The 27,206-nt window shown below is 54.9% G+C and overlaps 16 protein-coding genes and 1 non-coding gene across 17 annotated transcripts; 10 read left to right on the top strand and 7 right to left on the bottom strand.

The window, feature by feature from the left end:
• Positions 1–51: 51 nt before the first annotated feature.
• Positions 52–1,230, top strand: MRET_4213 (YTH domain family protein; the record flags this gene model as incomplete). The annotated part of the gene is made up of 1 exon (XM_027630840.1): positions 52–1,230. One exon carries the CDS (start codon positions 52–54, stop codon positions 1,228–1,230), a length of 1,179 nt encoding a protein of 392 aa, XP_027486701.1.
• MRET_4212 (arabinose-5-phosphate isomerase) lies at positions 1,227–1,919 on the bottom strand (the record flags this gene model as incomplete). Its single annotated transcript, XM_027630839.1, has 1 exon — positions 1,227–1,919. The coding sequence occupies one exon, from the start codon at positions 1,917–1,919 to the stop codon at positions 1,227–1,229; it is 693 nt and encodes a 230-aa protein (XP_027486696.1).
• Positions 1,920–2,001: 82 nt separating this feature from the next.
• On the bottom strand, positions 2,002–2,967 carry MRET_4211 (cytochrome c heme-lyase; the record flags this gene model as incomplete). Its single annotated transcript, XM_027630838.1, has 1 exon — positions 2,002–2,967. The coding sequence occupies one exon, from the start codon at positions 2,965–2,967 to the stop codon at positions 2,002–2,004; it is 966 nt and encodes a 321-aa protein (XP_027486606.1).
• Positions 2,968–3,054: 87 nt separating this feature from the next.
• Positions 3,055–4,341, bottom strand: MRET_4210 (mitogen-activated protein kinase kinase 2; the record flags this gene model as incomplete). The annotated part of the gene is made up of 1 exon (XM_027630837.1): positions 3,055–4,341. The coding sequence occupies one exon, from the start codon at positions 4,339–4,341 to the stop codon at positions 3,055–3,057; it is 1,287 nt and encodes a 428-aa protein (XP_027486605.1).
• A 104-nt stretch (positions 4,342–4,445) lies between these two features.
• On the top strand, positions 4,446–5,187 carry MRET_4209 (charged multivesicular body protein 2A; the record flags this gene model as incomplete). The annotated part of the gene is made up of 2 exons (XM_027630836.1): positions 4,446–5,012; positions 5,044–5,187. The coding sequence occupies 2 exons, from the start codon at positions 4,446–4,448 to the stop codon at positions 5,185–5,187; spliced, it is 711 nt and encodes a 236-aa protein (XP_027486579.1).
• Positions 5,188–5,256: 69 nt separating this feature from the next.
• MRET_4208 (protein BTN) lies at positions 5,257–6,576 on the top strand (the record flags this gene model as incomplete). Its single annotated transcript, XM_027630835.1, has 1 exon — positions 5,257–6,576. The coding sequence occupies one exon, from the start codon at positions 5,257–5,259 to the stop codon at positions 6,574–6,576; it is 1,320 nt and encodes a 439-aa protein (XP_027486705.1).
• A 47-nt stretch (positions 6,577–6,623) lies between these two features.
• Positions 6,624–6,706, top strand: MRET_t0070. Its single transcript has one exon. It is a non-coding gene; the product is annotated as a tRNA-Gln (tRNA).
• Positions 6,707–6,784: 78 nt separating this feature from the next.
• On the bottom strand, positions 6,785–7,471 carry MRET_4207 (UMP-CMP kinase; the record flags this gene model as incomplete). Its single annotated transcript, XM_027630834.1, has 2 exons — positions 6,785–6,945; positions 6,973–7,471. 2 exons carry the CDS (start codon positions 7,469–7,471, stop codon positions 6,785–6,787), a joined length of 660 nt encoding a protein of 219 aa, XP_027486580.1.
• A 128-nt stretch (positions 7,472–7,599) lies between these two features.
• MRET_4206 (protein FAM32A) lies at positions 7,600–7,960 on the top strand (the record flags this gene model as incomplete). The annotated part of the gene is made up of 3 exons (XM_027630833.1): positions 7,600–7,661; positions 7,691–7,811; positions 7,841–7,960. The coding sequence occupies 3 exons, from the start codon at positions 7,600–7,602 to the stop codon at positions 7,958–7,960; spliced, it is 303 nt and encodes a 100-aa protein (XP_027486581.1).
• A 193-nt stretch (positions 7,961–8,153) lies between these two features.
• Positions 8,154–8,948, top strand: MRET_4205 (V-type H+-transporting ATPase subunit D; the record flags this gene model as incomplete). Its single annotated transcript, XM_027630832.1, has 1 exon — positions 8,154–8,948. One exon carries the CDS (start codon positions 8,154–8,156, stop codon positions 8,946–8,948), a length of 795 nt encoding a protein of 264 aa, XP_027486582.1.
• Positions 8,949–8,986: 38 nt separating this feature from the next.
• Positions 8,987–14,038, bottom strand: MRET_4204 (cytokinesis protein; the record flags this gene model as incomplete). The annotated part of the gene is made up of 1 exon (XM_027630831.1): positions 8,987–14,038. The coding sequence occupies one exon, from the start codon at positions 14,036–14,038 to the stop codon at positions 8,987–8,989; it is 5,052 nt and encodes a 1,683-aa protein (XP_027486583.1).
• Positions 14,039–14,287: 249 nt separating this feature from the next.
• On the bottom strand, positions 14,288–14,768 carry MRET_4203 (large subunit ribosomal protein L43; the record flags this gene model as incomplete). The annotated part of the gene is made up of 2 exons (XM_027630830.1): positions 14,288–14,475; positions 14,504–14,768. 2 exons carry the CDS (start codon positions 14,766–14,768, stop codon positions 14,288–14,290), a joined length of 453 nt encoding a protein of 150 aa, XP_027486584.1.
• Positions 14,769–14,979: 211 nt separating this feature from the next.
• MRET_4202 (peptide chain release factor subunit 1) lies at positions 14,980–16,308 on the top strand (the record flags this gene model as incomplete). Its single annotated transcript, XM_027630829.1, has 1 exon — positions 14,980–16,308. One exon carries the CDS (start codon positions 14,980–14,982, stop codon positions 16,306–16,308), a length of 1,329 nt encoding a protein of 442 aa, XP_027486585.1.
• A 141-nt stretch (positions 16,309–16,449) lies between these two features.
• Positions 16,450–21,891, top strand: MRET_4201 (COPII coat assembly protein SEC16; the record flags this gene model as incomplete). The annotated part of the gene is made up of 1 exon (XM_027630828.1): positions 16,450–21,891. One exon carries the CDS (start codon positions 16,450–16,452, stop codon positions 21,889–21,891), a length of 5,442 nt encoding a protein of 1,813 aa, XP_027486586.1.
• A 52-nt stretch (positions 21,892–21,943) lies between these two features.
• Positions 21,944–22,492, bottom strand: MRET_4200 (ADP-ribosylation factor-like protein 1; the record flags this gene model as incomplete). The annotated part of the gene is made up of 1 exon (XM_027630827.1): positions 21,944–22,492. The coding sequence occupies one exon, from the start codon at positions 22,490–22,492 to the stop codon at positions 21,944–21,946; it is 549 nt and encodes a 182-aa protein (XP_027486587.1).
• A 266-nt stretch (positions 22,493–22,758) lies between these two features.
• On the top strand, positions 22,759–24,984 carry MRET_4199 (nitrogen regulatory protein; the record flags this gene model as incomplete). Its single annotated transcript, XM_027630826.1, has 1 exon — positions 22,759–24,984. The coding sequence occupies one exon, from the start codon at positions 22,759–22,761 to the stop codon at positions 24,982–24,984; it is 2,226 nt and encodes a 741-aa protein (XP_027486641.1).
• A 146-nt stretch (positions 24,985–25,130) lies between these two features.
• MRET_4198 (mitochondrial ABC transporter ATM) lies at positions 25,131–27,188 on the top strand (the record flags this gene model as incomplete). Its single annotated transcript, XM_027630825.1, has 1 exon — positions 25,131–27,188. The coding sequence occupies one exon, from the start codon at positions 25,131–25,133 to the stop codon at positions 27,186–27,188; it is 2,058 nt and encodes a 685-aa protein (XP_027486643.1).
• Between the last annotated feature and the right edge of the window lie 18 nt (positions 27,189–27,206).

The following is a 27,206-nucleotide window of genomic DNA, read 5'->3' as shown; positions in this document are numbered from 1 at the left end:
GGACGTAGGTACGTAGGTGGAGAGCGCTGCGCGGACGTCGAGCTTACTTCCATGACACGCCGTGCGCCAGAGCCTGGGCAGTGGCGTGCGCCCGGTCAGAGACAAGCAGAGTATGCCGACGACGCAGCGCATGCCTCCGCGACGCCATCTCCGCACCTCTCTGTGCCGAATAGCGAGACGTCAGACACACCCACGAGCCAGACGCGCACGCAGAGCGTGTCTGCCCTGCCGGACGTCTGGCGCTCACAGCTGTCTCTCTCTTCAGCGCTGTCGAGTATCACGCAGGAAGCAGTGTCGCTGCACCCAGGCACGTCCAGTGTGCCCCGGCACAGTGCGCCGCACGTCCTGCTGACGCATGACACATCGCCGCGGTCATTTTCGTCCGCTCACTCGTCGCCCCTGCACGGCACGCAGCGCCGCGCCTCGTATGCGCACGACCCGCTGGGGCAGCGCCGCGGCAGCGATACATTCAGCGCCTCAGGCGCAGGGGCTGCGTCCTCGCTGTGGTCACCGATCGACGACCCGAAACTGGCGTACCGGCGCAGCACACTTCACATCGGCGACGTCATCCCATCCATCGCACCAGGGCCCTGGCCGCGGCGCATGTCATCGCGACGCATGTCGTGGGACGACGCCGAGCCGCCCGTAGACGTCGAGCCGCCCGTGCCGATGCCACCGCCCCAGCCGAGGCCCCCGTCGCCCTGGTTCTACCTCGATCCCTTTTCGCAATACCGCCCGCTGCCGATGACTTGGCCAATGCCCGAGCGGGCCTTTGTGATCAAGAGCTTTACCGCCATTGACGTCCAGCTATCCGTCACGCACGGCGTATGGACGAGCACGGAAAAGGGGAACCACCGCCTCAACAAGGCCTGGATGCGGAGCAGCCAGCGCGGCCCCATCTATCTCTTCTTCTCAGTCAACGGCAGCGGCCGATTCTGCGGCGTGGCACAAATGGTATCTGGACTAGACTACACACAAAGCAGCAATATCTGGGCAGAGGGCGACCGCTGGAAGGGGCTCTTCCACGTACACTGGCTCATACTCAAAGACATTCCCAATGCACGGCTGCGGCACATGACGCTCCTGAATACGGCAGAGCGGAAACCTATTACACAAAGCCGCGACACACAAGAACTGCTGCCAGAGGCGGCGACAGAGCTGCTGCACATATTTCAAACGCACCAGAGTGTCTCATCGCTTTTTGCCGAGCAAGATCATCTGCCGCCCTAGTTTTTCGATAGACGCTGTTGCATGGGGAACACCTGGCCCAAATTCCCGCCCGGATGGTTCGCAAAAAACGTCTGGCACTGAATACCCTTGGCATGCGTGAGTGCCATCGAGAACGCATCACCCAGAGCCAGCATCGTCGTCGTACTCGTCGTCGGCGCCGGTATATAAGGGCATGCCTCGCTCGACGAGGTAGAAAACGGCCCGGAGGCCGCGTCAGTCACCTCGATCGAAGAGCCACAATCCAGCCAAATGTCGCCCAGCGGTACCAGTCGCCCTCTGGGATTCGCCGACATGACAATACGCACGCACCGCTGAGACTGCGGCAGCTGCATAAACGTCAGGAGCTCAGGCGATTCACCCGAATACGAAAGAGCCATAATCACATCCTCGCCCGGCTGCACGACGCCAATATCGCCATGCAGCGCCTCGACGGGGTGCAAAAAACACGCCAGCGTGCCGAGAGATGTGAGCGTCGACGCAATTTTGCGGGCTATCAGACCACTTTTGCCCACGCCCACCAAGACCAGCTTGCCCCGAGCCGCACGCGTGGCGTGCACAGCGCGTTGCATGGCCAAGCGATTCTGCGAAAACTTGTCCGATAGCCTGGCCATCGCCTGTGCTTCATGCAAAAGCACAGCGTGAGCCACATCGACAGAGGCCGCGCCGTCGTCGACCTCGGCCTGCATCATGTTGAGGCGAACGCACAACCATCTGATCAATGTCTACGCGTGGCTCGCCCCACGCACCCAGGCACACGTGGGCGCACGTGGCCTAAGCAGAGGGCGGCGTCGGTGGCGGCGCACTACGGAACGGCGCAAGCAACGCACCCGACTCATACTCTTGCCGCAGCTTTTTCCAGCGCAGTTGCACCATAGACAGGTTGGTAATGGCAGGGCGCACATCGAGGTTAAAGTTCGCCTCGTTGCTGTTGGGATCATCGTCTTCTTCCGACGAGTAGTAGTCAATAATGTAGCGAACTTCCTCGCCCTCAGGATAGGCCTCGGTCGGACCACGACGCACAATCCAGTCATGCCGGTCGAAGGGCGGCTCAGAGCTGAATTTGTCCGGGAACAGCCATGCTAGCCACATAAACATGCGAGCACGCGGACTGAGTGTGCCGGGCCGGCCCTGGAAGCGCGCCAGCTGGAGCTGCGACACATCACTACCCGCCATGGCTTCCCAGTCCACAATCTCCTGCCATGCGCGCTCGTTCAAAAAGTTGTGGATTAGCACCATCATATCCACGTGCTCTTCAGGCGTCTCCCAGCCCTTGCGCACGAGGGCATTGTAAAACTGCTGCGGCGATGGATACTCCCAGTATCCAGGCGTTTCATCGCCCTTTTCATGCGATACAGGGCACGATGCACCCTCACGACGCGGCGCACTTCGCTGGTCATGTGGGATGGGGCATTGCGGGGCGCCGTACGGCGAGTCGCCTGGGGCCGCTGATGTCTTCGCACGTGGGATAGAGGATACTACGCGCTCACGCGAAAGCTCCATTTTTTGTGTATGAGCGCGGTCCTGCGACAAGGCAGGCATGTTGTTGAGTGGGTTCAACGGCGCGTCAGACGCCGGGCCCATAGCACCGCGCGGTCCATGAGGCACCGGACACGTCGCACGCTGATCTTTGGCAGGAGACTTTTGCAGAGCGAGATGATGATGATATAGCAAAAGTGCTTTGACGGCGTCCTGGTTGTTGCATGGACGCGCTGCATCCATCGACGGTGCTGCGCCCATTTCTACGAACCAGACCAGAGTCAAAAAGGCGGCCGCTCCATGCTCCACAAGACCCCCTATGGCGCAGGTATTACTAATACAAAGAGTCTACGAAGGCCAGTTCCATACACTCGCCACGAAGCGTGCCATATCCGAGTTGGGGATCATCTCAGCGCGCCGCACAAGCGGATGCTGTAAGAGCATACGTGGCGAGACGCGCTTAGTACCATCGCGCTCCAGGCACCGATCGACAAAATCACGCAGGGACCGACTCCATCGAATCTGGTCGTTACTCTCAAGCGTCGGTAGTGGGGAGCTGAGTAGGTAGGAGAGCAAATCAATAGGGCCCATGGGTGTCTCGCCATCTTCGGAAAATGGATACCGATTCAGAGCCAGTTCTAAAATGGTAACGCCCACAGACCATACATCGGACGTAATGGTATAAGAGTGGCCCATGATTCGCTCAGGCGCCATGTATGTTGCCGTACCGGTGAACGTGCCAGCCACGCTATTGATGAGCTCACCCGATACACCAAAGTCGCACAACTTCATTTGGCCATCGCGCCTCACGAGAATATTGCTAGGTTTGACGTCGCGATGAATAATGCGACACTGATGCAGGTACTCTAGACCCTTGATAATGGACTCGGCCAGCTTGGCCAGAACCTTTTCGCCCACGCGTCCACCACGCGACTTGACACGACGGTAAATCGAGTCCATACTGCCTGCCTCGCAGAACTCCATGCAGATAGTGATACTTGCCGTTTCCGGCTCAAAAAACGCACCATAGTAATTTACAATATACTCACTCTTGCACGATTTGTTCACATTCAATTCACGCAAAAGCTGCCGGTGGATCATCGGGTCAGGCGAGGTCGGAATGACTTTCTGCGCTATGATCTTGCCAGTGCTCTTGATCCGGGCCTTCTTCACTTCGCCACTGGCACCCTCGCCTAGTGACGCAAGCACTTCAATGTCGTTAGCATGCTCAGAAGCAGGCGGTATGCTCGATTCAAGCTCTAATGAGCTGTTGGAACGCATGAACGGGACGGACGAAGAGTCATGATGCATGTGCCAGCTGCTCGAATTGGAGCTCGACGTCATACCACTCTCTCCCGATGCCTGCGCATGCATATCTACACCACCATACTCGTATGACATGGACGCAGGCGTTCTCGTATCGTCCAACATGCGCTTGATCTCATCCATTTGTGTCTCAAGCCCAAGGCTTGGCTGTGAAGGTATAGCACGAGGCATGATCGTGGCGTCCGTCTCGCCCGTGGTAGAATCGATCCGGCTCGTGTCCTCCGGTACATCTGAAGTCACACTCGTTGGCATGACGAGCTTCGGCATACCTGCACGCACAGGGCGTTTGGGTGGGATAATGGATGCCATAGTTGAGTGTTGAGAGCAACGCGCCGAATGTGGGGGGATTTTGTATAATTTATTTCTTGGCTTGGCATCCATATTGACCCACAGTCGATAATTGTCGCTTGAGCATGACCTGGTGGGAAGCCCTGTTTGGCCGAACTGTAACGCCTGCAGAACGTTTGCGACAACACCTTCGCTCCCTGCAGCGTGCACAGCGCGAGTTGGAACGCGAGCGTACGAAGCTCGAAGCACAGGAGAAAAAGCTCACAGCAGATATTAGGCGGAACGCGCGGCAGGGACAGATGGCTGCCTGTAAAGTCATGGCGCGCGATCTCGTTCGAACACGACGAAGCATACACAAATTTTATCAGATGAGCACCCAGCTTCAGGCAGTGGGCTTGCGTATGCAGACACTGCGGAGTACACAGCAAATGGCGGAGACCATGCGCGGCGCGTCCCGGGCACTCGGAACCATGAACAAGTCCATGAACATTGTGGCCGTCCAGAAAATACTGCAAGAGTTTGAACGCGAGTCTGGTGCCATGGATATGAAGGATGAGATTATGAATGATACCGTCGAAGATGCGATCGGCATAGACGAGGATCCTATGAGCGAGGGCGTAGGCGAGGACAGCGAGAGTGATGCCATCCTGCGCGAAGTCTTTGACGAAATTGGTCTAGATATGCATCAGCAGGTGCGTGAACACATCCAGTGACTAACAACAGCTACAACAAGTGCCTGAAAGCACCCTTACCATGAGCACCAAAACGTCCGCGCCTGATCGTGTTGCTATTGGAGAAGGCAGTCCGCCAGCGAACGAAGACATGGTTTTGCAAGAGCGACTCGATAGACTTCGTAAGGCAACCTGACGTTGTCTGGAAAATAGCCCTCAGCTCATGTCGCCCTCCATTTGGGCCATTTTTTAGGCTTGCCCATCCATGACGGAGACCATCCCCATGGACTCGCTGGACGAACATCCGTCCGCAGTGCCGCAGGGAGCCACACTCTTACGCAGACATGCCGTGGCTTTTTTCATTTTGGGCCTACTGAACAATATGATGTATGTCGTCATTTTGACGGCCGCCTTGGAGATACTTCCCTCTCATGTCCCCACTGGCATTCTTGCGTTTGTAAATATTGCACCTGCCGTCGTATCCAAAGCCTTGTTTCCATACTATTTCAAGGGAGAAATCTGGTACGGATGGCGCGTATGGGCATGCACGCTGGGATCGTTTTGCGGTATGATGTGCATTGCTTTTTTCCCTGGCCTCTTTTTACGCCTGGTAGGTATTGGTATCGCTAGTTTTGCCAGTGGCCTAGGCGAAATCACATTCCTGCAATACGCAACACGTTACCCTCATCAGGTCACCACGTACTGCATCGGATGGTTTGCGAGCGGTACAGGCGCTGCGGGTTTGATTGGTGCCTCGGCTTGGTGGATCGTTCGTCCCTTGGGCGTGCGTGGCGGCCTTGGACTATTGTCGTTATTGTCTTTTGGAACAGCGCTGTCGTTCTTCGTTATTCTTCCTTTGCCATCCATCATGTCGCGCTCGACGGATGAAACCACAGAAGCTCTCATGCAGGATTCTGATCGCGAACCTGAACGCAACCTTTCTCTTTCTTTTTCTGACAAGGTACAGCTGCTCAAGCCCATGCTCATTCCTTATATTATGCCTCTTATCTGTGTGTACTTTGCTGAATATACCATCAACCAGGGCGTCGCACCAACTTTGCTTTTCACTGTGCCTGATTCCAAGCAGCACAAACTTCTTTCTATGATCATTCACTCGCTCCGCGATTATTACCCCCTATATCAACTTGTATACCAGGCATTTGTATTCATCTCTCGCTCGTACACGTCTATCCTCCCTCTACCTCCTATTCCCAAAGCCTGGCTCTGGTCGCCTGCCATCCTTCAGGTGTGTCTTCTCGTGCTTCTTTCATCGGAAAGTATCTACGATTGGTTCAAAGCCTCAATTGCACGGTCCCTTGTGATTGTACTGGTTGCTGTAGAGGGACTGGCTGGCGGCTCCTCTTACGTGTCTGTCATGTCGCACATTGGAGGCTCTGATCGGGCTCACACGATGCCCCAAGAATATTCGGCACGGACTATACAAGAATACGAATTTAAAATCGGCTCCGTGAGTCTTGGCGATTCATTGGGTATCGTGCTTGCGACTCTTGTATCCATACCTCTGCAAGTATCCTTGTGCCACATGCAAGTAGGACGAGGTCGTGATCTGTGCACGCGCGTCTAACGGACTTTCGTATATGAAGTCAAGGGCAAGCCTCTTACCTAAAAGCTGGTCCGTTCGTATAGTGGTTAGTATAGTGGATTTTGATGACTCAATCTTCCATTGACCCCGGTTCGAACCCGGGACGGACCTCAATTTTTTCAATTATCATTGAATCATATGGTATTTTTTTTTTATAAGTAGGACGCCATGATGCTGCAAAATAGTGCGTCTACATGCAAACTGCGTCCTTGATCTGAGTGAACTTGGCATTCATGGCAGCACAAATGTCACTGTAGACCTGCTCAACAGAATTGGTAGCGTCCACATCCACCACCTTGTGTTGCGCGCGCTGGAAATCCACCACAGGCATACTGGTCTCGATAAATGTGTCTGGCAAGTTAATGCATGCATACGTACGGAAGCGCTTCTTGATAGAGTCCATGTTATCATCGGCACGTCCACTTGTCTCACCACGCCGCAAAAGACGCTTCAGCATGATCTCTTCGGTACAATGCAGGAACAGCACAAGTTGTGCAGGGCAAACGCTCTGCTCGAACTTTTCGGACTGGTCAAGTTTGCGAGGAAATCCGTCAATTAGGAATCGACCCCTGCCTTGACCCCAGCCTTCCGCCGTAGAGTCAGTGTTTTGCTCAATCGCGTTTTGAATCGAGTTGCGCAGCAGTGAAATCGTGACTTCCATCGGGACTATCTTTCCTTCCTTGATGTACTCCGCGATCATTTGACCGTATTGCGAGCCGGGTCGAGCTTGCTCCGCACGCAGCAAGTCGCCAGCGCTTAGGTGCACAAAGCCATAATCGCGCACAAGGTTAGCACAATGCGTTCCCTTGCCTGCGCCAGGACCACCAAGAACAAAGACAACGACGACCTTGGAGGGGTCGTACTCTGCCGTGCTCATGTTTCACGAAAGACGGCGTGATGAAGTGAATCCCCACGCATGTTGTGTGTATGTCGCTAATAACGCATATATCCCAGTTTACGCAACAGTTCCTTGCTTCGTACCACGTAGGACGCCGACGAGTGCCAATGTCGTCACCCTACACATTCAAGCCAGGTGGTGCGCTGAAGCTCAAGGGTGACAAGTCCAAGTATGTGCTGTGATCACTGACTGATATAGGAAAAAGAAAAAGTCTAGCACAAGTGCCAAGCCGCCGCATCAGACTGCCGACAAGAGCAGCTCGACAAAGTACGCTACGACCAAGGCCGAGCAAAAGTTTGAAGAAGTTCAGCGCAAACGTGTAGGTACACATGAATACTAATGCAGCAGCTTCGCGAACAGGCGCGAACAGAGGCACACAAGTCACACAAAGACAAGGTCGATTCCTTCAATGCGTATCTCGACTCCCTCAGTGAGCACCATGATATGCCCAAGATCGGACCTGGATAATATGACAAGCCACACTCGTATTCCTTGCTATTTCTCGCCTAACGAGCGCCATACCCCATAGCATCGAGTACCATGACCGTGCGCGTAGTGACCCATCTTCGGCCGAAGAAAGCCCGGCGGGTGAGCGTCTCAGGCTGCTCCCAGTCCAGCGTCCTGTCCTTCCTTGTGCGCGGACGGACCATCCCACATCGACATGGCATCATCGGGACAGCGCGAGGCCGTGTTCCCGACGCGCATGACGCTCGGAACTACCAAGATTCGTTTGAAGGGCGCGCAAAATGGCCACTCGCTCCTGAAGCGTAAGGCAGACGCCATCTCCAAACGGTTCCGTACGATCACAGGCAAGATCCAGGACGCCAAGAGGCAGATGGGTATTGTGCTGCAGCAAGCCGCGTTCAGCATGGTAGAAGTTGGCTACACGACTGGTGACATTGGCTATGCCGTGCGCGAGAATGCGAAGCGTGCGACGTTCAAGGTTCGGTCGCGCCAAGAGAATATCAGCGGTGTTGTGCTCCCATCGTTTGCGATACAATCGTTGGATGGCGAACCAAAGAGCGAATCGTCCAAAGATGGCGCTGGGTCCGGTGAATTTAGCTTGACAGGTCTGTCGCGTGGTGGTCAGCAAGTGCAAAAAGCGCGTGACACCTATTCCAAAGCGCTGCGCGTTTTGGTAGACCTGGCCAGCTTGCAGACCGCCTTTGTCATCCTTGACGAAGTCATTCGCCTCACAAACCGCCGTGTCAATGCCATTGAATACGTAATTATCCCGCGCCTCGAAAATACGATTGCCTACATTGTGTCTGAGCTGGATGAAATGGACCGTGAGGAGTTCTTCCGCCTGAAAAAAGTGCAGGGCAAGAAGAAGCGTGTTGCCGAGGAGCAGGCAGCCAAGGCTGCTTTGGAGAAAGAACATCTTGCTGAGAGCCACAGCGCTGTCGGTCAGCAGGATATGCTTAGTGCAGAGAAAGACGCGGATGTTATTTTCTAATCTATGTATGTAGTCGCCATGTACAAACAATTGCGGGATCATGTCGAAGTCTGAGGCTCCGTTGATGGACGCTCGGCATCGTCACCACTTGATGCCGAGTACGAAGATGGCGGTGAATCAAATCCGCTCGTCGCAGTGACCGCCGAGTTCATGGTTTCATCATCGTTGTCATCGTGCTCCTGACACATGGACTTGGTTTCATGATCCGTTTCAACAGGGGTGGTCGGCACCGATGGCACCGTATCCTGGGTATCAGAAAAGCTAGGGGTCCGTGATGCAGCCGACGGCGGACGTGGAATATCCTGAAGCACTGGCACGCTATTCCGCTCCAAGCGCTCTCGACGTCGATCCGCTCGCGCTGCCTCGACTGCCTGCGCTGTCGACGATGCAGCACCACCTACTGGATCGAGCTTCTCGTCGCCCTGCAGCTTCTTGAGCATTTCTGCAGCCAGACTGGATGGATTCTGATCGGCCTGCTCTTTGTCCGAAGACGGAGCAAGCTCTGAGCTGGGTAGCCGCATACGACGGCGGTTCTTGCGGCGCTGCCGCGACGAAGCACCGCCACTGGAACGTAAAGAAGAAAGGAGTGACTCTAGTACAGCGCTGTCGCCCACACCTGCTTTACGGCGCGCCATGGCCTCTTGGCGTTCCTTTTCACGCTCTTCTGCCGCTGCCAGACGAGCTGCTTCCATAGCTCGCTGTTGTGCCAGCTGTGCATTGTCGTTTTTCGCCTTGCGATACGCTGCGAGAAACTCTTTAAAGATGCCAAAGAACTCTTCGGTGGGCATGGTCTTGACACCCGTAAAGCTGCGCCGAATGGGATCGGAGCCTTCTCCGTAGAACTTCAGGGCTTCATCAAACATGCGCTCTGTGTACTGGATCTGATCTGTAAGGCGTTGCAGCTCACCCGTAGCCTGATTCAAAAATGGCAGCATAATCTTCGAGTAGGGCGCCTCAATATTTTCTTCCTGCTCACTGTGGAGCCTGTCGAGGATCTTTTTGTGTTGGTTATTAGCCGTCTTAAGCTCCGAGAGATCGTGCTTCAGGTCGAAGAGCTGCACACGACAAGCCTCGGTAGCACCTGCGAGCTCATCGACAAACCCTTCGAGTTCAGGGAAGCAGCGCGACACTGTTCGCTCAACGAAGTGAAGCAGAGTCGTTCCGTCAGATGCTTTGGTATCCACGAGCTTATTGATGCTGCTGATACGGAATCCGTAGGCGCCACCCTTGATACCCGTGGCGTTGAGATAGTTACCGAAGAGCAAAATCAAGTTGAGCAGCTGAGCAAATTTCGGGGCGTTCATGATCGACTCAGAGCCCTCGCGAATTTTGGTCAGGCCATGTCGAATGAGATCGATGGTGTCGTTGTAGCGCGTCATGTACAGCATTCCCTTCACCTTGTCTTTGAGATGTGGGACTGTCATGAGTAGCACGACAAGACGGTCCGCCGGGTGCAAGAGGCGAAGCTGTTCATCCGTTGCATTTTTGTACTCACCCAGACGACCCTTGGTCTCAGACTCTGGGTAGTAGCGAAGCAGTTCCGTGAGAACACTCTGATCAAAGATCTGCGCATCACATTGAATAAGCATGTGCGCCACTTCTTCTGGCGTGCATTGCTTGCCGCCCGTCAGCTGGCTCTTGAGCCGTTTCAGCACCATTTCAATGCCCTGGCGCGTGGCGTAATTCAAGTAGGTCTGCAGCTCATTCTTGTCTCGCTTCATGGATATGACTCGCTTCGATGCCTCTTTGGCCTTGAATTCTTCATCCATCTCGCTAAAGATACCTTGCTGTACCACAATGTCACGCAGGACAAGCTCGTTGGAGGCATTGCGACCCCAGATGGTACTGGATGCGTGCTCCGCCGAGAGTTTGTCCCATTGCAGTTGCTTCATACGCGTCTTGGCCATATCCAGCACTCCTTTGCGCATGTTGGACGCGCCCAGCATACCGGGTGGTGCGGGTGGCGCATGCACAGGACCAGGCGGGCCTAATTTCGATGGCTCGAATGAAGCGCGCATGTTCAAAAGCGACGAACGAGGCTCGATAGAAGGTCCCGATGCCTCGGGACCTTGTTTCTCAGCTCGTTGCGCCACTTTGCCTTTGAGGGCCGAGAGGAAAGCGTTCTCATGGCTAGGTGCGGGTGGTGCGGCTGAGCCTGGAGGTGGGGGAGGAGGAGGCGGTGGCGGAGGGGGCGGAGGAATGGTATCGTCAGTAGGAGGCGCACTGGGAGCCGTAGGTGGTAGTGGTGGTGGCGGAGGAGGTGGAGGGGGAATGGTATCTTGACGGCCAGGTGCGCCGGGGGGAGGCGGTGGCGGAGGAGGCGGAACGGATGCTGGTGACTTTGCAGGAGACGTCGGTGGATGCTCCGGTGCCGGTTCCGGGGTCGGTTCCGGAGCAGCGTCTGTCGGCTTGGATGTCTTGTCCGCAAGTGCTTGCTGCTCGATGTGAGGCGAGACATTCACGCTCGACGAGCGTTCCCTGCTCCTGGGTGCCCGAGGGTCACACTCCGGTGGACGGTGTGTGGACGAGGGGTCGGAAGAAACCGGTGTGACCACGCGTCGAGGATGCCGAGTCGGCGTGCTCGGCAGATGAGAGGGCGACACGGGCCGCTGATCAGAGGACGACGCATGCGCGCTGGTATTTCGCACCTCGCTTTGTTCCGCCTCGGCACGGCGGCGGGCACGAGATGCACGCACGTCGCGCATGCGTTCCTGCATATCCGAATTGCGGGCCATGCGAGATGCGAGAATGGCCTGCATGCCCCATTCGTTGGATTCATCCAGGGAGGACCGGGAGCTGGGGAAAGCCTCGATACTATCCGTGCTTGGTGAGACGGATGACGGGTCTAGCTGCAGAGCCGCGCGTCCAATGCGATCCGATACGTCCGTCGTATTCGGAGACGCGTCGTGCTGGGTCCGGCTCAGGGAGCGGGGTGGCACAGGCGGCGAGTGCGGAAGAGCTGTATCGAGTGGCATAAACGAGTCGTTCGATGTTTTGGACACGAGCTTGCGAATCGTGCGGCTCCGCTCGACTTGCCGCTCAAGCGACTCGCGCAGCACCTGGCGGTTGAATTGCGAGAAGGTGGGATCGGCCTGCTTGGACTCTTGTGCCTGACGCAGAAGTGACGACGATTCGCGCAGCTCGAGCTCCAGTCCGAGGATGCGGTCGACATAGGAGCGCTCCATTTCCTCCATGTTTTGCTGCAAAGTGGCCGAATTTTCACGCGAGATGCCTAGATCTTGCTGCAGTTCACGAATCTGGGACTGTAACTGGCCCACCAAGCCACCAGACGCATCTTGTATCTGCTGCTTCATCTTCTGCATCTCTTCGTCGCGTGCCCGGAGCGTCGTGCGAGCTACTTTCAGCTCGTGCTGCACGCGCTCCAGCAAGTCTTGGTCGGCGAAGCGGCCCAGCACATTGTTGACCGACGTGCCCAGCAGCGACTCCATATCGCCGCCCGTCGCAGCGCCATCGCGATCCATGACTACCGTCGATACCATCGAATCAATGAGCTGGTAGTAATGCACCAAATCTGCGCCGTCGCGCTGGATCAGCAATAGGTGCTGCAGAGCGCTCATGAAAAAATCCTTGGCGCGCGAGTTCTGGAGGCGGTCCAGCACAAGGCGGAGAACATCGTGCGGGTCCGTCAGGTCTTTCACGACACTTTGCTCGAACGTCTCCAGCATGTCTTCTTGATCTGCCGCTGCATTCTTTTCGTACACGCTCACCTGCATATCGAGATCCGGCGTGGACAGTGCGCGCATTTTCTCCATGATCCGCAGCAAGCCGCTCGCAGCCATCTGGCTCCGCAGGTGCACGCGTATGTTCAGTGCATCGACAATATCACTGTTCACGAGGGCATTCACGAGAAACATGTTGTTCACGACGTACTCAGGCAGCCCCGCCTCCGGCATCGCACTCATCTGTAAGCGGCGCACCTCGTCACTCGCTCCGACCAAGCTTCCCATCCGGCCACGACCATCAATCGCCGCCTCCAACGCTGTGAACCACGCGTCGAACCGGCCGTGACGATCAAAGGCGACGCGCAATTCATCCATGCCCTGCAACACCAACGAATGTCCACGCGGCTTCTCCCAATGACACAAAAACAACAGAATGTCGGCAGCTTGTTTCCGGGTCGACAGCTGCTGAGAAACGAGGGAGCGCGAAATGCCAGTAATGCACTTGGGATGCTGTAATGCATCATGTGCTCCAGGCTTGCTGTTGAATAGGGACCGAAAGGCCTTGAGCACCTCGTATTCCTGCGCCAGGTCTTGCTCGTTCATAGAGCCGCGCGTCTGAAGCGCAATGAGGTAGCTCGAGAGCACATGCGTACCTTTGGCCTCGACAAAGCTCTGCAACCATCCAATGGCGCACGTACGTAGCGTCACGGCCAACGACTCGATGTGCTTGGTGGTCACTGAATTATCCATAAACTTTTTGATAAACCATTCAGGCGAGTTGCGCACGAGTACCATGGGCGTGACAGACGAAGCCGCGGCAGCCGTGGCGGCATTCGGTACGAAACGCTTGACACGGTCGCGCTCCGATGCCTGCGTCGTGAGCAGATCATTGTACACGAGCGTCCACTTCTTGTCCAGGCTGAAATCAAACATGTTGCTGACAGCCGTGGGGGGCGGCGCACTCGGCCCGCTGAGCATATCTCGGCGCGTGATGAGGTCGGCAAACATAAGCTCGACTTCGACGTCAGGCGGGCGTGTAGTACGCAGCTCAGGCAGCCGCGACAGTAACGACTTGCGCAGAGCTGCAACGTCCGTTTCAGGCACCGAGCGGTGAGCCAACGGCACCAGCGGCACTTGAGGTCCCAACGTCGAAGTACTGGCGGTGGTGGGCGTGAGGGGCGCGGACGGCACAGGTGACACTGCGCCATACTGCCGATCCATCGAAAGACGTGGCGTCTGGGCAGAGCTACCGCTGCCTGTGCGAACAGGCGTGATGGTGGGTGCACTCATGGCAAACGCACTAGGCGCGTCATCGGACAAATCCACGGTACGGCGCGAGGACGACGAGGACGACCGATCGTCATGCTGCTGCCGTCCCCAGCGCCTCAGTCCGAATAAGCTGTCCATCGCAATGCCTGCGAATCTGACCTCGGGTCACGCGCACCGCAGTCCAATACACACACACACACGGGTTGCTACAGGTAGCGGCCACGTCGTGTCTGCACGAGCCCTCGTACCAAATCCCATGTCGGCCGAAGGGGCTGCTGGACGAGGAGGCCACGATGGATGATCGCCCCCTGGTCGCTGATAAGATGCACCATGGCTCTATCGACAAACTATTGGTATAGGCGGCGCGCACATGTACAGGCAGCTGCGCTAATGTTGTGGTAGATCGTCATGCATAGGACTCCAAATGCCACGAGCCGACTCACTCGTGCTAGCTACCGGCGTGCGCTTCAGGCGGTGCGTCTTGGCGCCACTCGAGTCAAGTATGAGCTGCATCTTGGGCATGATCTGTGTAGCCTGCATGTTGTGTGTCGAGATCACCTTGGTTCGGCCGTTCACTGATGTTAGAGTGCGTAGCATACGTACAATAAAAGCCACGCAGGACAGGTGCGCGCTGTGGGCGTGGTATAATGACAAACTCAACGGAAGGGTTCGCGTGCGCCAGCGAGGCGGCATGCTGCAACAGAAAGTCGCGTGTACCTTTGCTTGCGATGCTTTTTTCACAGTATTCCACGACAACCTTGCGACACGGCATGACGAAGACGCCGCTTGGCCCCCCAAGTCGGGGCTGTGTCGAGAGAGCGCTGCGCACGATACGCGGAGCACGCTGCCAAAGGGCCGAGGCAAACATGCTGGGTGAGAAGAAAAAGCCAGGGCTCCGACAGTGGTGATTGATGAGTAAGAGATAGGGAGGAGAGCGAAGCACGGGGGCATTTCTGCAACAAAAAAGAATTTCGCTCCGTCGGCGCAGTCGAGATCGCATTTCCCTTTTTCTTTCTGTGCAGCGCACTAGCACAGCGCATACCGCAGACGCTCGCGAAAACTAGTGGCTGCGAAACAACATGTCGGCTCCTATGAGTGAGACAGATCAGAATATCCAAATTTGGAAAGTCAAGAAGCTCATTAAGAGCTTGGAGAATGCGCGTGGTGCAGGCACGTCGATGATCAGTTTGATCCTGCCACCCAAGTCACAACTGTCACAGGCGACCAACATGCTTACGCAGGAGTATGGTACAGCGAGTAACATCAAGTCGCGTGTGAACCGTCTGTCCGTGCTGGCCGCTATCACGTCGACGCAGCAGCGTCTGAAGCTGTACTCGCGTGTGCCCGATAATGGTCTCGTTGTATACTGTGGTACTGTGCTCACGCCCGAGGGAAAAGAAAAAAAGGTCAACTTTTCGTTTGAGCCGTTCAAGCCGATCAATACATCGCTGTACTTATGTGACAACAAGTTCCACACGGAAGCGCTCTCTGAATTGCTCGAGTCGGACGCGCGCTTTGGTTTCGTTATCATGGACGGTAACGGAACCCTCTTTGGTGTTGTCTCAGGCAACACACGCACTGTGCTGCACAAGTTTTCCGTGGACTTGCCCAAGAAGCACGGTCGTGGTGGTCAGTCGGCCCTGCGTTTCTCGCGTCTCCGTGAGGAAGCGCGTCACAACTATGTCCGCAAGGTGGCTGAGCTTGCGTCGCAACACTTTATCACTGATAACAAAGTCAATGTGACGGGTATTGTGCTTGCCGGTTCTGCCGATTTCAAATCGGTGCTGAGCCAGTCAGACCTGCTTGACTATCGCCTGCGGCCCAAGATTGTGCAGCTTGTAGACGTGTCGTACGGCGGTGAAAATGGTTTCAACCAGGCCATTGAGCTCGCCGCTGACAGTCTCGCCAACGTCAAGTTTGTCCAAGAAAAGCGCCTGATCCAGAAGTACTTTGACGAGATCTCGACGGAGACGGGCAAATACTGCTTCGGACTCGACGACACATTCCGCGCACTCGAGATGGGTGCCGTCGAGATACTTATTGTGTGGGAAAATCTCGAGCACATGCGCCATGTGTTTAAGGACTCGGAAGGTCGTGAACATGTGTTCATGCTGAGCAAAGAGCAAGAAGACGACGAAGATCGCTCGCGCTTCATCGACAAGGAGACAGGCACAGAGATGGAAGAAGTCGGCGAGCCGATGCCCCTGCTCGAGTGGATCGCAGAGAACTACCAACAGTTTGGTACGAACCTCGAGTTTGTGACGGACCGCTCTCAAGAGGGCATGCAGTTCTGCAAGGGCTTCGGTGGCATCGGTGGTATTTTGCGATACAAAGTGGCTTTCGATGACCTTGCTCTCTACGATGAACAGGAAGACGAGTTCATGAGTGACGACGAAGACATCTACTAGGCTCCTACCCCACATAGACCCAAGCAACCTCGTCCTGCCTCGCTGGCGTAGGGGCGCACCTCCACTATATATAATTGCCGATGTACCCAGGATCGATGCCACGCCGCTTCGTTGGGCCGTGCCGCTTTTCGTCGACAAAGCATGGCACAGCCGCCCAGACAGCGCGCGCCAGGCGCGATGCCTCCGCGCCCGACTCCTGTGCAGCGTGGTCCGCGGCTTGGTGCACGAATGCAGCCACAGCCAACGCAGCTGCTGCCGCCACAGCCTGTCAAACCTCCTGCGGCGCGTCCTACTGCACCTCGGTCGGTAGGTTCCAAGCCAGCGCCGCCAGCGCCCATAACGCCGGCCGCGTCAGTACATCGGCATATGCCAGCATCCAAGCCTGCTAGTGCACCTACTTCCCAGCCCCCCGCGGCTGCTCCACGCCGACCACCCGCGTCAGGACATGCTTCCTCTCTGTTCGGGGCGACAGACGTCTTTGGCGTCGTGCAGTCGTCGCCGTCTTACCATGCACCGCCACGGTCCAGACCGGCGCAAAAGCTGCCGAATGTGCCTCAGGTCAAGCCAAGGCCATCACAGGCACCGCCGTCAGCGCCTCGTGCGCCACAGGCACCCATCACACAGCGACCGACGTCGTCAATGAGTGCACAGCATACGGGCCACAGCATCCAGTCGCAGCCCACTGGTCATGGTGCCCCATTCCAGGCGATTCAGCCTATGGCAAAGCAACAGACAGGGCCCATTCCGCGTGCCTCTGTGCCTCGCTCTCGTCCCTTACCGCCCCCTGCACCAGAGCCACAGCCATGGGATGCATGGGAAGCGCCTGTGCCCCAGGCAACTCAATGGCAAACCGAATACGATTCGCTTGCATCAGTACCGGAAAATCAATATGGCTCAGTACCTTTTGATGTGCAAGATAATATGCAGTACGGTGCTGATCCACAGCAGGGCCAGTACGAGGAATATGCGCAATGGGACGAACAGTATGCGTCGCAAGAGCAGGTCACCAATGAATGGGACTATGGTTATGAAGGCCAAGACGATGGATTCCTGGACCCATCACAGTATGATGCCGAATTCAATGATATGCTCGGCGACATGACCGCCGCCCCGCCGCTCGAGACACAACAACCCAACTACGATAGTGCCTATCAAGAAGGCTACGAATTTGGTCCGGAGGAAACTTATGGACAACAGAGCGAAGGTGCCTACGAGCATCCCAATGATACGCAACAAGCATTTCAAGAAAATATTCAGCAAGGCACTTTCCCAGAAGGAGAGTACCAAGATTGGACCTTCCCAGAGGAAGAATACCAAGAGGGAGATTATCCTGCTCAAAGTGAATACCAAGCAGAGTACCTTGCCGAAGGTCAATACCCTGAGGGCGTTTTCCCCGAAGGCGAGTACCAAGGGGAATATGCTGCTGAGGGAGAGTACCAAGAAGGCGTATTTCCCGAGAGCGAGTATCAAGGAGGATATGCCGCCGAGGGAGAGTACCAACATGACACAGTTCCAGAGGAACAATATCAGGGCGATTACGCTGCCGAGGGAGAGTACCAAGGCGAATATGCCGCTGAGGGAGAGTACCAAGGCGAATATGCCGCTGAGGGAGAGTACCAAGAAGGCACATTCCCGGATGGCGAGTACCAACATGACACAGTTCCAGAGGAACAATATCAGGGCGATTATGCCGCCGAGGGAGAGTATCAGGCCGGTACATTCCCTGAGGGTGAATACCAAGGCGAACACGCCACCGAGGGAGAGTATCAAGAAGGCGCATTCCCCGAGGGACAGTACCAAGAAGGCACATTCCCGGATGGCGAGTACCAAGGCGAATATGCCGCTGAGGGAGAGTACCAAGAAGGCACATTTCCCGATGGCGAGTACCAACACGCCGCAGTTCCAGAGGAACAATATCAAGGAGACTATGCTGCCGACGGAGATTATCAAGAAGGCGCATTCCCCGAGGGCGAATACCAAGACGGCACATTCCCTGATGGCGAGTATCAGCAGGACGCAGTTCCAGAGGAACAATACCAGGAAGACTATGCTGCTGAGGGAGAGTACCAGGAGAATATGCATCTTGGCGATGAGTATCAAAAAGAAGTCATCCCTGAAAGTGAATATCAAGACTATCCGACCGAGGGTCCTATTGCTTCACCGGGCAAGCCTCTAGGTGACTATCCAGAGGGAGAATACCCACAGCAGTATCTCTCGGAAGATATTCCGGAGGGAGAATACGCCGCTGAGTCCTATGCACCTGAAAGCGACGTGGCTCGTGAGGACTCTGTCAAGGATATGGGAAAAACAATGTCACCTCCTAAAGAACCACGCTTTGATTCGACTGTCGCTTTACCCAAAGGATCGGCTCAACGTACAAAGCCTGCCCTGTCAAAGCCACCTGTAGAACGTCAGGCGCCATCACTGCCGCCACCTGTTATGGAGCCGGAGGATGACGCGTGGGGCTGGAATGAAGAAGCAGACGACCAAGACGACGTGTATGCACACGATGCGTATGCATCGCAAGACTATGGCACACAACCCGCACAGGTGTCCATGCCTGACCACGCCAAAGCAAGCATCCCGATCGCGGCGTTTGGTATCGGCGGTCAGCTGGCCATTCACCTGCCGCATGCTAAGCCCCAGGGCGATGCGTTCGAGTACACATCGCCGCATATGCAGCGGACGGTGCAGATTCATTCGCTTGCGCAATTCGTCGGCGCGCGTCCTTTTTCAACGCTCGACATGCACAAATTCCCAGGTCCCCTTCTCGATGGTGTGCGACCTAACAAGCAAAAGAAGGCTCAAGTGGTTCAGTACCTGCAAGACCAAATTAATGAGTCGGCGAGCGGTATTGGATACCTGCGACGCAAATCAGTGATCCAGGCTACAGGAATGCAACAAAACGATGCGAACGAATGGAGGCGTACGGAAGACAAGGTGCTGCTACTCAAGCTTCTCGTTCTGCTGGTTGAGCATGACGGCAAACTAGCCGACGATCCAAGCCTTTCAGCAACGATCGGCGATCTGCTGCAAAATCGCAATGAGACAGCTGATGAGTTTAGTGCGTTCAATGTGCCAACCTACCCGCGGTCCTCGTCGCAATCGGCCATGAAACGGCCAATCCGGACGTATACGTTGCGCCAGGCCTTTTTGGAAGAGCTTCAGACGCTGCTTCAACAGGGTCAAGTATCACGTGCTGTGGAATGGGCTCTCCAAGAAAAGATGTGGGCGCATGCCATGACCCTATCTCGGCAGCTCGACAAAGCCACGCAGGACCGCGTGGTTACCGAGTTTGTAAACTATGAGCTGGGCGGTGCTGATGTGGATGATGCGATGCGAAAGGACTATACGAGTATCAAGGTGGCCTACTCGCTGTACACTCAGCAAACCCCTGAGCAGATTGCAGCGTTGTTCCGTGGTCCATCGACACTTCTCCCTGACGCGCAGCATGTGCAGTGGCGCCAAGCGGTAGCGACGCTCCTTTCGAACCGCGACTCGTCAAGCAGCCACAACTCTGTGCTGCGTGCCATAGGCGATGGCCTTATGGCATCAGGCCTGCCAGAGGCGGCGCATGTGTGCTACTTGCTGGCTCATCAGCACCGAGCATGGTTCAAGTCGCCTGAAAACCCCACATGCATCCTACTAGGCACTATGTCTGATTCGCCGATACACACGGTACTTAATGACATGGATGCATTGCTTATGACGGAGGTGATGGAGTATGCGTATGCTTTGAATCAACCCAAGAGTACTGAACCTTACGTCGGCATCCCAGCTTTAGCTCCTTTCAAAATTGTGATGGCCGCTGTCTTTGATGAACTGGGAGATGCGAAGCGCGCGAAGAAGTACTGTGATGCGCTAGCCAACTTGTCTCGCACCAAGAATGCCACACCGATTCTCACGCCGCAGTTACAGATGGAGCTGCATCAGTTGACGAGTCGGCTGAATGGCCAACCGATGCATGGAGATTCCCTGTCCTGGAAAGCCAGGCGACCAACACTCGATGGCGTGTGGGGTGCGCTTGAAGGTCGCTTGACCAAATTTATTGCCGGCGAAGAAGGCAATGAGCAAAAAGGTTCTGAACTTGACAGCAAAAAGGCGGCGGAAGAACCTGTCGGCGCCTTTACGCATTACAGCGCCATCACGCCCGAGGCCGCCTCACTTACCTCTGATGCACCGCAGCCAATTGACAGTACAGAGGGCAGCTACTCGGCAGACGCCTATGCCCAAACATACGCACAAGATCCTTCTGAAGAGCTACCTGACCAAGATCAGTACGCTGAGAGTGATTTCAAGGGCGACTACCAGGGAGACTTGGCCGGTGGCGATGACGGATACCAAGGATACAACCATGATCAGGGCGAATATGCTCAAGAGTACCCCGAGGGCGAGTATCCTGAAGACAACTATGAAGGAGATTTTGCTCAAGAGAATTATCCAGAGGACGCCTATGCTCAAGAAGGCTATAATGAAGGCGAGTATCCTTTAGACAATTATGCTGAAGGAGACTATGCTCAAGAGGGGTTTGCCGAGGATGCATATGCTCAGGAAGACTATCATGAGGGTGAGTATCCTCCACAGGAGTATGGAGGAGATTATGCTCAAGACGGTCATCCGGAGAATCCATATGATCAGGAAGGCTATAATGAAGGCGAGTATCCTCCAGAGGAGTATGCTGAGGGAGGCGACGCTCAAGAGGCCTACCCAGAAGATCAGTACGCCCAGGAAAGCTATGCGGAAGACGAATATAACGAGGGCGAGTATCCAACAGAGGAGTATGCTGAGGGTGATGTTCAAGACGCTCATCCCGAGGATGAGTACTACCAAGACGATGCCGGAGGTGAGCGAGAGGGCCGCTCTGAAGGTCAGAACCACGCCGAGAATGATGCAGGTCAAAATGATCTAGAAGGCCCAGAAACAAATGAGGACGCACCGCCCCCTGTATTCCATAAGGTCGATTCGACGGTCGACGAGGACGGCTTGCTATCCACAATGCCTGCACCGACGTTAGAGCCGGCAGCAAGTCCCGCACCGTCCAAGGCACCTCCCAAAAAGCCTGTGGAGGATGATGAAGACGATGATCTGGGCTTTGGTAACACAAGTCACAACAAGACGGTAGAAAAGGAACCCGAGCAGAAGCAAGACACTACGCCCAAAGAGTCGGAGCCCAAACCAGCGGACAAGCCGTCCAGTAATTCATCATGGCTCGGCCGTCTGCTCGGCTCTCGCAGTAGCCACGCCTCAAGTCAACAAAACGAAAAAGAGGGTAAGGCCGTACGTGCCCATTTAGGCGAAGAAACGTCGTTCTATTACGACAAGGAACTCAAGCGTTGGGTCAACAAAAAGGCCGGTGATGATGCCAATGCCAAACCAGCACCGCTTCCACCCCCACCGAAAAAGGCTCCTGCGCCCGCCAAACCCGAGGCACCCGCAGCGGCGCCCCCGCCATCCAGTAGTGGTGGCAGCACTGGTCCACCGTCAGCCCGGGCCGGTGCGCCTCCGCCGCGACCGCCAGCGTCAGGTGGTGGCAGTGGCGGCGGAAAGAAACGCACCAAGCCGCGCTACATTGTCGTGGACTAATCGTCACGGGTACATAGTGATGAAATGCTATATAACATGGATGTGGGCATTATTAATTGCGAAGCGCATCAACGAGCCAGTCGAGGCCTTCTTGTAAGCCAGTGCCGTCCTTAGCACTGCAGCGCCATATACTCCATTGTCGGTCACGCAGCTCGTCCAGACCAATCGCCTTGCCGACCTGGGCCTCATCCATAGCATTCTCAAGATCTTGCTTATTTGCAAACACCAGAAGCTTGCATTTTGCGAGCTCCTCTTCTGAAAGCATCGCAAGAAGCTCGGCTCGGGCCGTTGGTAGGCGCGCATGGTCTGAGGCATCCACAACGTAAATAATGGCGGCCGTATCGGCATAATAGCAGCGCCAGTACGGACGAATACTGGACTGACCACCTAGATCCCACACCTGTAGTTGGATATTTTTGTATTCGACCGTCTCAACATTAAAACCAATGGTAGGAATGGTGGAAATGACCTCACCGAGCTGGAGTCGGTAAAGAATGGTGGTTTTGCCTGCGCTGTCCAGCCCCAGCATGAGGATGCGCATAGGCGCTTTACGTCGCCACCAGAATAGCGACTCGTACAGGGATGAAAACGTCACCCCCATCACAGGCGATCCGTGCGTGTCGCAGACAAACGCGCTTTGCTGCCGAGCAATGCAGCTGCCTCATCGCACCCTCTCGACGGATGGCCGCGTGGATGCCACGTGACAAGACACGTTGCTTCCAGGAAATCAGGTCGAAAGTGCTTATGTTGATTGGTTCTTTCTAATTAAGGCTCACGGCCCACATTTCCTGCATCCTAGTCATCCAGCCGGAACGCGTGTCGTTTCTCCATCCGTCATGGCTACGGACGAGCAGCTGTTGTAAGAGTATGAAAGCATCAGATACTATCAATACAACGCTACTTGACAACTTATTCTCTTCGAAAGACGGTGGCAGGAGCCACAATGGAGCTTCCGAGGATACGGACCCTGCTGCCCTGGCGAAAGAGGACCCTCTGGCGACTCAAATATGGCGCATGTATGCGAAGCAACGCGACCAGCTGCCCAATGCTGCACGCATGGAAAATCTCACATGGCGACTTATGTCGCTTACTTTGCGCAAGCAGCGCAATCAGACGACCACAATGCCGACGCCCACCCCTGTGCCTGCCACTTCCCACACCGAGCAGGACGTGGACGATGCTACTGATACGCGTCGTGGACGCGACCAGGCAGTGCGTAAAATTGAAGCGAGTGCTCTCCCTTTTCCTGTGCACTCGACTGTAAATGCACGATGTATGGGACGTTCTCGCTCCCGCTCTACCAGTATGGTGAATGTGGATGCTGGACGATCACCACGTAATACATCGCATAGCAGGCAACGTTCTGCAGGGCTCACATCGGAGCTATTTGGTATCTCTGGAGATGCGATGGAAGCTGGGTTAAATCCACAACACCCACCATTCCTGCTTAATGAGACTATGGATGAAATTCCTGGCGTAACGCGCGCGCTTGAGTCAAATATAGACGTATTATCGGCGCTGCCTCCAGACATGCGTCAAGCCACCTGGGACGTTCATGCTGAGGGAACGAAGATCTCCTCTGGGCCGCCCAGTCCGCCCCCCAATAAGCTGGGGCGTGAGAGCGTCAAGCAGCGTTTGATTGACGAGTTCACCATGGCGGCATACAAGAACTTGTTTGACCAGTCAGAACCCAACGCATGGCGCGCTGTATCAGATCTGGAAGAGCATGCTCAGGTTGTCATGGAAATGAGTGCTAAGCGGGCCAACTACGTCAATCTGAATCAGGATCGCGACGACGTATTCCTCTCTAACCATCACGTCCTGGACAGTGTACCGGGTATTGGCGACTATGTGGGGCACAAAGCAAATCAGCATCCCGAATATGGATTTTTGCCTAGGCTGGTACGCAAGACATCCTTCGATCACAAAGTACGTGAACGCAGTGAGTCCCGTGGTCCACGGAACCATACACCGGCCATCTCGCAGACGCCTTCAGACGAGTCATTGCAGCAGTCGCGCAAGCGTTTACGCGATGCTTCGCCTATGCCTTTTGGCATGCGCATGCCACGTACCGGTGATCAGCGTGTCGCCTCAGGTTTGTCGCGAGAGTTGCCTCAGATGTTTTCGCAGAACATTGTGCAAAGCGTGCCATCTTTGCCCTTCGAATTTTCTATGCCCTCGCCAACGAGTGCATCGCATGCGCCGACGATGCTTGGAAATGCAACGGCATCGATTCAGGCAAATCACGTTCCACCCCTGATGCCGCTGTCAACTTCATACACGACACCGATATCACCCGTGGGGACCTCGGCCTCTGCAGCGCCAGTGTCTAATATCGACTTGCCACCAGCCGCATCCAGTGCATTTTCAGATTCAGCAGATGTTTCTCCATCGATTTTGCACCTGGATCCGTCTCAGATTTTCGCGCAACAATCATCGATGCCGTATTCCATGGTTGGCCATGGTGGTATACCAACGAATGCTGCGCCAAGTCAAGCTGAAACGACCCTATCTTCTCAGCCCGACCTGTTTCAACAAAGTGATCCGCAAGCTTTTTTCGCCTCTATTTTCCACACAGCCCATATGCTCAACTCGGCGCAAGGAGGCATTTTGCCTGAAACTGTACAGAACACGTATTCGTCTCTCTCCAACACGGGTCTCAACCCGTCGTCCCCATACATGAACATGACCTATGAATCTCCGGCGACTCAGGACTATTCAACGGATGGAATATCCCCATCTCAGTCGTATGTGCCGTCATCTTTGGCTGCCAGCGTTTCTACTTCGTCCTCATTGCCCAGCAACAACACCGACCCCTCACCCTCAACAGTATGCTTCAACTGTCAAACTACTACCACCCCATTATGGAGAAGAGATCCAGAAGGAAATGCGCTTTGCAATGCATGCGGTCTTTTTCATCGCTTGCATGGTGTTATGCGTCCTTTGTCACTCAAGACAGATGTCATCAAGAAGCGCAATAGGAGTGGTGCAAGTTCGCGCGATACACAGTCGCGTGCTAGTGGGCGCAACACTGCTAGTGGCCGCAGTTCTGGTGCGAACGAAAAGAATCCTAGTGCCTTGCCTAATACTTAGATCATTTTTTTATCGTGTATCACAAATGTAGTTGTATAGCTTCCACCTCGTATGGCAGGTATCACTAGCATGGTGATCCGTGTGTCTCACGTGACCTTCGATTGCCTGTCTGGTTGCCGGGGAGGGCCAAATTACTGTGTTCTCCGATGCTGATCAATGCGTACCGCGGCAGCTTCGCGGGTATACATGTTGTGCATCGTGCAGCACACATATTACCTAGGTATGCTGTGAGACAAGCGAGCATCCCCATGGCACTCATGCCATATGGGCGCATGGCGTCTCTAGTTCAAGGTCGATTTCATAGCCATATGACATCGACGCCCCCCGAGCCCCCGAGGACGGACAAACATCAACTGGTGAAAAGAAACAGCACAAATTGGGAGATTTTGTCGACTCTTCTAACATACGTGTGGCCGAAAAATGATTTTGGGACAAAAGCTCGCGTCATATTGGCTCTGTCGTTACTGTTAGCTGGTAAGCTCCTTAATGTCCAAGTGCCTTTCTTTTTCAAGGCTGTTGTGGACCGCATGAATGACGTCGCTTCGCAGCCACTCGATTTGGCTAATCCAAATACGGTGTGGGTTGTCGCAGGCGCATCGATCTTGGGATATGGTGTCGCGCGTATTGGCGCCTCAGCTTTTTCAGAGCTTCGAAACGCTGTGTTTGCGAATGTGGCACAGCGATCCATTCGCAAGATCGCTCGCAGTGTGTTCACGCATCTACTCAATCTTGATCTAAGTTGGCATCTTAGCCGTCAGACCGGTGGTTTGACTCGTGCTATTGATCGAGGCACGAAGGGTATATCTTTTCTGCTCTCGTCCATCGTGTTCCATATTGTTCCAACTGCATTGGAAATTTCGTTGGTTTGTGGCATCTTGAGTATCAAATGCGGTCCTTCATACGCTTCAGTAGCCGGTCTTACTATGCTGGCTTACGCATGGTTCACCATTCGCACGACAAGTTGGCGTACGCATTTCCGTCGTGATGCAAACTTGGCCGATCAGCGCGGTGCCACAACTTCCCTTGAATCACTTCTAAACTATGAGTCCGTAAAGTACTTCAACAATGAACAGCACGAAATACAGAAGTACGACTCAGCACTTCAGAACTATGAAAAGGCCAGTGTTCGAGTATCTACAAGTCTGGCCGCTTTGAATTCAGGACAGAACGCTATCTTCTCTACGAGTCTGACTATCATGATGCTGCTCACCGCGCACGGCATTTTGACTGGCACCATGACAGTAGGTGATTTGGTCATGGTCAATCAGCTTGTCTTCCAGCTCTCTCTCCCTCTCAACTTCTTGGGCTCCGTATACCGAGAGCTGCGCCAGAGTCTCGTGGACATGGAGACTATGTTCAATTTGCAGAAGCAGCAACAGAAAATTTGCGACAAACCAAATGCATCTGTACTACCACCTGTTCGTGGCGATATCCGGTTTGAAAATGTAACGTTTGGATACCACCCGGGACGTCCCATATTGAAAAACTGCAGCTTTACCATTCCTGCGGGTCAGAAGACGGCGCTTGTTGGTCCGTCGGGATGCGGTAAGTCGACCATTTTCCGTCTCTTGTTCCGCTTCTATGAGCCGCAGACCGGCAAGATTTATATCGATGACAATGACATCAGTCAGTTTTCTCTCGAGAGTGTGCGCAAGGCGATTGGTGTTGTGCCGCAGGAAACAGCCCTCTTCAATTCTAGTATTTGGGACAATCTTAAGTATGGCAAGCTTGCAGCGTCCGATGAGGAGGTGCGCCGCGCCGCTCATTTAGCGCGCGTTGACCACGTTGTGGAACAGCTTCCAGATGGCTTTGACACGATCGTTGGCGAACGTGGTCTTATGATTTCGGGCGGAGAGAAGCAGCGCTTGGCCATTGCACGAATGCTCCTGAAAGATCCACGTATCATGTTCTTTGATGAGGCAACATCATCACTTGACTCTCACACAGAGACAGAGCTTATGCGCAATATCAACACACTGTTGCGCGATATGAGCCGCACATCGATCTTCATCGCTCACCGATTGCGCACAGTCGAAGATGCGGATCACATTCTTGTGCTGGATCATGGACATGTGGCCGAGCGCGGCACGCATGAGGCGCTCTTAGAGCAACATGGCCTCTACTATGATCTCTGGCTCGCACAGTCAGAGCGCATCAATAAGGATCCCGAGGAGAAAGACGAAGAATCGCTCAAAACGGAGTGAATCAGGTAGCCAAGCTCA

This window comes from Malassezia restricta, chromosome VIII (genome assembly GCF_003290485.1).
Source record: "Malassezia restricta chromosome VIII, complete sequence".
Classification (NCBI taxonomy): Eukaryota; Fungi; Basidiomycota; class Malasseziomycetes; order Malasseziales; family Malasseziaceae; genus Malassezia; species Malassezia restricta.
Note: the sequence above shows the minus strand (reverse complement) of the source record. Positions and strands in the feature narration are given on the sequence as shown.